Source organism: Arachis duranensis, chromosome 2, assembly GCF_000817695.3.
Source record: "Arachis duranensis cultivar V14167 chromosome 2, aradu.V14167.gnm2.J7QH, whole genome shotgun sequence".
Lineage (NCBI taxonomy): Eukaryota > Viridiplantae > Streptophyta > Magnoliopsida > Fabales > Fabaceae > Arachis > Arachis duranensis.
Genome location: NC_029773.3, coordinates 93,361,940 through 93,369,209, shown reverse-complemented (window position 1 = coordinate 93,369,209; position 7,270 = coordinate 93,361,940). Strand labels below are relative to the sequence as shown.

The following is a 7,270-nucleotide window of genomic DNA, read 5'->3' as shown; positions in this document are numbered from 1 at the left end:
CGGAGGAAGAGACCGGGGCGGCAGGGACGGTACCTGTGCCGGTTGCAGCGATGATGGATGGCTCAGCGTGGCGGAGAAGCCACTCGATGGTTTCGCCGTCGGAGCGGTGGCCGAGCTCGCGTGTGAGTTGAAAGATCCGGGCGGCACAGAGCGGCGGCATGCGAACGCGGCGGCCGCGGCCGTTGACCTTGGTGTGGCGGTCCTTGTTGGAGCGTGATGAAGTCGTGGATAATGCGCCGGCGCCGGAGGATTTTCTGAGGGCGACGCCGGTGGTAGTGGTTGTGGTGGTGACGGTGGAGGAAATAGGAAGAGGTTCTGATTGGGAAAATTGCTGATGGAGAACTATTTCGGAGCTCATGTTATTTGAAGGGGGAAAAAGGTGAGATTTTTAGGGTTTTAGAGAGAGAAGGGGATTGAAAAGTGAAAGTGAGACGATGATGATGGATTGGATTCCAGTGACCCCACAAAAGGGGAGATAATGTTTATATACCTCCCTTCAATTCAGGCCTGTGGGTCCTGTCCAGTGGGCCTCACACTTTTTTTTTTTTACTCCTCTTTATAACAAAACTCTGTTAAAAATTGTATTTAAAAATAAATTATACACCAAAATTAGTTAATAACTCAGTTATTTATATAAAATATATATTAAAAATTAACTATTAAATTAATTATTGATATAAAATATATATTAAAAATAAATTAAATAATATATATTTATATATAAATATATAATAACTGATTTAGTCATTAATTTTTAATATTCACATCACATTTTTGCATTGATATTTATACACATTTTATTTGGTAACTGATTTTAAAAAATGAGAAAAAAAAGTGTTGCATACAACAAATACAAGGTCATTCTAGCTAAAAGGAGCAAGACAATATGTCCATAATCACATTACATGGATATTAGTAGGATCAGATGAATTTTTTAATTCTAGATGCTGGACACCAGATTTGGATTGAATATTTCCCTGAAAATTCAAACCATGTACCATTCATTACAACGGATATTAGTATTAATGAAAATGGATTTATTTTTCCAAATAAGTTTGGTGAATCTCAAACCATTAAAATACTTTCGTTTTAGTTCTTCTCTTTACTCAATTTATCAATTGTCTTATCGTTTATAAAAAAAATTAAATAATTAAATTTATTATTATTAATTACAGACTTTAATGTAAAAATATAAAATTAAAATTTACTAAAAATAATTTTAAAATTTTTTACTGATAATAATATTAACAAATATACATAACTACATCCATATTTTAAAGTGCGAGTACAGTCACGTAAGTACTATTGTGAAGGTGTAACATGTTCCACTTTCTTATAAGTATAAAATACTGTACGAATGATGAAATGTACCAGAGGATAAGGTTACTTAAAATTTACTAATGTTGTTTGCATCACAATTTCCCAAATGGTCAACATGTCAGTTGACTCACCAAACCTGAGACAAAACCACCTGAACTCCACGCTTTTCTATGTCCCAACTGTCCCATCTCTTTCACAAAATCATTTTACTTGTGCTAAAAATTAGTAATACTTGTATAATTAGATTAATTAAAATTGATTTGCACTAGTCAAAATCTTTTAAACCATCATTTAGCTATACAATTCATTTCAATAATTATTTAAATAATATAGATGAAAAATAGTTATTTTTATTCACATAATTGTATATAATTAAATACTATATTAAAATTAAATTTATATTTAAATACATTAATCTAACTTAATTTAATCTCATATATATTAAAATCTAATAGTACTAAATATATAATGAATTGGGGAAATGATAAATATTCAAGCAATTTTTAATTAAACTAACAAAAATGCATGAAAAAAATATGAAACTTAGCCCACATCCAACAGTGAAGAAAAGGCCCATAAGGGTGGCCCAAAATAAGCCCAATGGAAGATTTTGTATCATCGTCATCATGATTCATAGGCATTAATGAAAAAAAGAACAACCTAATCCGTTGAAACAAAATAGAAGAGCGAAATCTGAGGTCTGAAATAAGCTACGAAGACTTTAGCTTCTGCTTTATCTATATTATCCATAACACAATACTCACATACAGCTTCTACTTCTACTTCTACTTCAACACAATGAATCAAGCAACAACACAATCCAACTTACTACTTGCTACTACTACTAGTAGTTTAGTACTATGATATGATTTCTTAGTACTTTCAGTTTCAGTTATGGAATCTGTAACAAACATGTTTTGTTCCTCTTCACCTTTTCCTTCTAGAGCTTTTCATTGCAACAATTCACCTCCTTCTTCTCCTCCAGGTACTGTTTATCACAATTCAGTTGCTATGTCAATTTACATTCTGAATTCCACGTATATTTTATATTCTGAAAGCAACATCGTAATGTTTTGTTGTTTGAGGATAGGAATAAATGTTAGTGTTATCTTAAGGGTGAAAAAAAACAGCTAGTAATCTATGTTAGTGTTATTTTTGTCTTCTTAGTTCTTACTATTACTTACTTCAGTGTTTCCCTGATCTCTGTACTTTAATTTACCAATGCTAGTTTAATTTATGCAATGTGCATTTCCTATTTGTTCCGCTGGAGCTCAAGAACCCTTGCTCTATTTGTGCTATTGTGTTGACTGTTGAGTGAAAAGAGAGAAAATAATTGAGTCGGTTCAATTTGCAAGTGTCTTAATGCATTTGATTTTGCTAATTTGTGGATGTGATTTACTCCTAATTTTCACCTAAAGCTTCCTTTTTGATTTACTCCTAATGCATTTGTGTGAGTTGAAATTGTCTTCTTACATGGTTAGTGTCTTAATGCATTTGATTTTGCTAATTTATGGATGTGATTTACTCCTAATTTTCACCTAAACCTTCCTTTTTGATGTACTCCTAATGCATTTGTGTGAGTTGAAATTGTCTTCTTACATGGTTGTGCTTTTTAATGTGCAGTTTTGACGCTCCGCGAACAGGTCGGCCTCACATTTTCCTCTTGTTCTTCTAGCATTTCAGCACAGCAATTTCCTACCTCGGTTCTTTTACAAGAGCCACGTGATGAATATAAATCTCTTTTGCACATGTATAAGGACGAAAAGACGTCTCAGGTCTAGATTTTGTTGATATACTTTTACATTTTGGTATAATGTTATGATCCCTTCTGGTTACATGAAATTCACTGACTTGTTCTTAAAATTAAATGTGAGGCAGATGGATAGTGCCCTGGTTGATGAAGAGAATGACACTGCCACTGCTGATCAATTAGTGCATGATTTTAGGAAGCAATTGCATGTTTGGTCTCATTTACAGAACATGTAAGATATGAAATTTCTTTTTCAATCTTTTATGTTTAGGTTGTGTTTGTTTATGCTTCTCAAATTTGTGTAATTTATTGGGATAAGCTTCTCAAAGAATTAGAATGAGAAAATTTTGAATTGGCAAGCTTGGAGCTGCTATTGCTTTTTGTCTCAAAATTAATGAAGACCTTGGTGTATAAATGGTCTATTGTAGATTGAGTTCTTCGGGAATAGAAGACATTGCTGCCTCTTCGACTACAGAACGTGTCGCTCTTGACTCTGAGAGGCTGGCAGATGACTTGCAATGTAATGCAGTTTCTCTTGCTATGAAAGCGTTGTCAGCATCAAAACAAGCGGCCTCAGTAGTTGAAGACTTGAAATCACTTAAAGCTGATGATGATGAATCTCTTCATTTTGGGTTAGTTCTATCTTTTTAGTTGACTCTAACATCCTTGATACAATTTTCATGTTTATGTTTATAGGTCAATTTGTTTGGAGTGTAATGCTTAAATTCTTCCATTCTCCTCTACATTAGTTTGGATGTCCCTTCGCTTCGAAGCAACAAAACTGTGAGGTCAACACGACTTCTAGAGAGACGATCAAAACAAAGAAAAGCGCCAAAGTCTAGAGCTAAGGATGATGAAACTTACCTTCCAAGAAAGGATAATGCTCAAGGAAGACTACGCGTAGGGAAGAAAATAAATGCAGAACTGAACCAAAATGATGCGCTGCACATGTTCTTGTGGGGTCCTGACACAAAGCAACTTTTGACACTTGAAGAAGAGTCTAAGTTGATTTCTCAGATACAGGTGTTACACTCAATTTCCTAATATCTTTCTTTTTAACATATGATATGCTCTATTAAGGATTTAAGGTATTTATATTACCTAAATGTGCGTAATGTAATAGGACTTAATGAGATTAGAAGAAGTGAAAACCAGGCTTCAGTCTCAGTTTGGGAGGGAACCAACTGTCGTAGAATTGGCTGAGGGTACGGGACTTAGCTGCCGAACGCTGCAGATGCAGATTCATTGTGGTAACAGAAGCAGAGAAAAGCTGATACAAGCTAATTTACGCATGGTAGTTCATATTGCGAAAAATTATCTGGGTCGCGGCCTTAGCCTCCAGGACTTATTACAGGTAATCTTGAAGAAATTAAACATGTTCCTTCCTCCATGGTAAAGGCCTGTTTCCATTTTGATTTTATAGTGCTGCAATCATATCTTTTAGGAGGGAAGTATGGGTCTAATGAGGAGTATTGAGAAGTTTAAACCACAAGTTGGCTGCCGTTTCAGTACTTATGCATACTGGTGGATAAGGCAATCAATCCGAAAAGCCATATTCAAACATTCCCGGACAATCCGTTTGCCCGTAAGCTTGGTTGTCTAAGTTTAAGCTTTCACCTTCTGATTAGAAATGATATGTTACCCAAACATCAATGCTATTCCTCTGTTTATCCAGGAAAACATATATATCCTTTTAGGAAAGATATCTGAGGCAAAGAAACTATACATGCAAGAAGGAAATCTAGAACCAACCAAGGAAGAATTAGCATTGAGGGTAGGGATTACACGAGAGAAAATCGACCATTTGCTATATGTTGCAAGAAATCCAGTTTCTATGCAGCAAACTGTCTGGGCAGACCAAGCTACAACTTACCAGGTATGTTGTAGTAGCTAATGCCATTTTTATTTTGATATCATGTTACTTCTTAAAGATCTGTAAAATGAAGCTTAAAAAAATGCAGCGTTTGCATCAATATTTACAGCGTTTTCAATGGTTGAATGTTGTACTAAGGATCTTTGTGTTGTGTTGATAATTGCAAAATAGAAAAACAAATGGAGAAAGTCTCGTAGTAATGATTTAGAATTAAGAATTAACCACCTATCTCTTATAATATCAGGAAATTACAGCAGACACCACAATTGAGACCCCAAACACGACAGTTGAAAAACAACTAATGAGACGGCATGTGCTCAACCTCCTACGTAACTTACGCCCAAAGGAAAGGAAGATCATCCGCCTAAGATTTGGTATTGAAGATGGCCAACAGAAATCTTTATCAGAAATCGGAGAAATATTCGGTTTGTCTAAGGAGAGGGTCCGTCAGTTGGAGAGTCGAGCATTGTTCAAGCTTAGGCAGTGTTTGGTGAGTCAAGGTCATGATGTTTACTCAGACTTGCTTGTATAGAACCATGGCCTGCACAATTTTTCTAGCTACGTTTTTTTATAGCAGTAATAGCTAGGTGACGTTTGGTAAATGAATATCCAAGTGTTATAAAGGTGAGGCTTATGTTAATATTGTTTCCACAGATAATTGTTGTATTTAGCATTAATAATAAATGGTTCATTATTTAAATATCAGTTTCATAATGATAACAAGATTTAATGATTTACGACATACAATACTACTAATGTCAATCAAGCGACACTACTAAATCAACGAGGTTGAAGCAACATGGCGAGTTCAACATCCGAATCATCAGTGACATAATATGCGCTAAGAGGGTAACTATCCTTCATCTCCACTTTGAAACGACGAAGAGTGAATAACTGTTGAGGAATTGCCCAATACTTCTCAACTTTCCTGCGCAGGTCGCTTACCTTGTCCATTTCTCTCACCCTCACATAACCATTGCTACCATTGAACTTCACCAGAACATGTAGTTTCAGGTCCGGTGGCAGTGGCGTAACGGTTAGGATCAGTGTTGTATCATAACGGAATCCATAGTCTCTAATGCGTGCTTCATCTTTGAGCTTTGTGTTTTGATACCATAAGGCTTGCCTATGTATGCCTACTCCTAACTTCTCCTCAATCTTATCTTTCAAATCAAAAATAGTTTCATTTGGATACATATCTATCTCAGGCACTATTTGTGCACCAGCTATCTTGAATAACACCATAGTTTCAGAGGGGGAAATTGAGCAAATTTTGTTAATATTTTCTTTTTAATAGCTGCAATAAATATGACATTTTATAGGCTGCATGTGAAAATTGAGATGTCAAACTAACAGAGTCACAAATCCTTTGTTGTTTGGGCATGTACGTAGTATGTGTTGTGATCTTTATGATAGATTGGTTGATATACCATCTCATTTTATTTTTGTGATCTGAGTCTCTGATGAATATATATATGTAAATGTTGCACAAGAAACAATAATAGCATATACTTCACATCCATGAGGCAGTATGTAGCAACTAGTAAGAGGTAGCTAGCATATAAGAATGAATATAATATTTTTTCCAAAAAGAAAAAGAATAGGTAGCATTTTATATATAATTTATTTTTTATGTGTATTTTATATTTTAATCTAATGATTGATTTTGGTGCACACCGATGTAGTATAGTTGAATAATTATTTATAAAACTATTTAAAACTTTATTTTAGGTTAAAAAGAATAAATAGGGTTTAGTTAGTATTTATTATACTAGAAATAGTGTTAAATGTAAGGATGTGCGGTTTGAATCAATTTTGAGTCAAAAACTAAAATGAGATACATAATTGGATGATAATTTAGAACAAACTTACTTGTAAAAAAGAATCTTTACCAAATTTACATTGAATACCAAAGTTACCAACCCTTCCACTGCGAAATTCCATATATATATATATATATATATGGTTGCCATAAGGCATAAGCAGTAGTATTGTAATAAGTTGTAACAAGAAAAAGAAAAAAGTGACAATATTCTTGTATTCACTATATTCTAATTGAGAAAAACAAGAAAATCTTAGGGGGTTGAATAGGTTCTATATAAATGCACAGCTTCAACTGGCCAAAAAGTCCATCATTCGCCAAATTGTTTTGCATATTTAAGGCATATATGAAATAGGTTGGGCCAGGTTTTATAAAGCTACACGACATGGTGTCAAATCTTGCATCATATTTGCTTCTTTTTTTGCATTCATCAATAAAGTAAGAAAACCACTTCAAAATAATAATAATAATAATAATAATAATAATAATAATAATAATAATAATA

General features: G+C 34.0%; 2 protein-coding genes across 2 annotated transcripts; one reads left to right on the top strand and one right to left on the bottom strand.

The window, feature by feature from the left end:
• Position 1: 1 nt before the first annotated feature.
• On the bottom strand, positions 2-572 carry LOC107476348 (transcription factor TCP21; the record flags this gene model as incomplete). Its single annotated transcript, XM_016096148.3, has 1 exon — positions 2-572. A coding segment is annotated over exon 1 (357 nt), but the record flags the coding sequence as incomplete, so codon positions are not given.
• Positions 573-1,994: 1,422 nt separating this feature from the next.
• Positions 1,995-5,643, top strand: LOC107476291 (RNA polymerase sigma factor sigF, chloroplastic). The gene is made up of 9 exons (XM_016096091.3): positions 1,995-2,305; positions 2,944-3,095; positions 3,199-3,302; positions 3,499-3,702; positions 3,820-4,093; positions 4,194-4,424; positions 4,515-4,655; positions 4,746-4,946; positions 5,188-5,643. The coding sequence occupies exons 1-9, from the start codon at positions 2,215-2,217 to the stop codon at positions 5,473-5,475; spliced, it is 1,686 nt and encodes a 561-aa protein (XP_015951577.1). The 5' UTR covers positions 1,995-2,214; the 3' UTR covers positions 5,476-5,643.
• The last annotated feature ends 1,627 nt before the right edge of the window (positions 5,644-7,270 follow it).

Bases quoted from the DNA above. Each gene is read 5' to 3' on its own strand.
- LOC107476291 (XM_016096091.3), top strand. From the start codon at position 2,215: ATGGAATCTGTAACAAACATGTTTTGTTCCTCTTCACCTTTTCCTTCT. The intron at 2,306-2,943 runs GTACTGTTTATC...TTTAATGTGCAG, and splicing joins ACCTCCTTCTTCTCCTCCAG to TTTTGACGCTCCGCGAACAG. The intron at 4,656-4,745 runs GTAAGCTTGGTT...CTGTTTATCCAG, and splicing joins CCCGGACAATCCGTTTGCCC to GAAAACATATATATCCTTTT.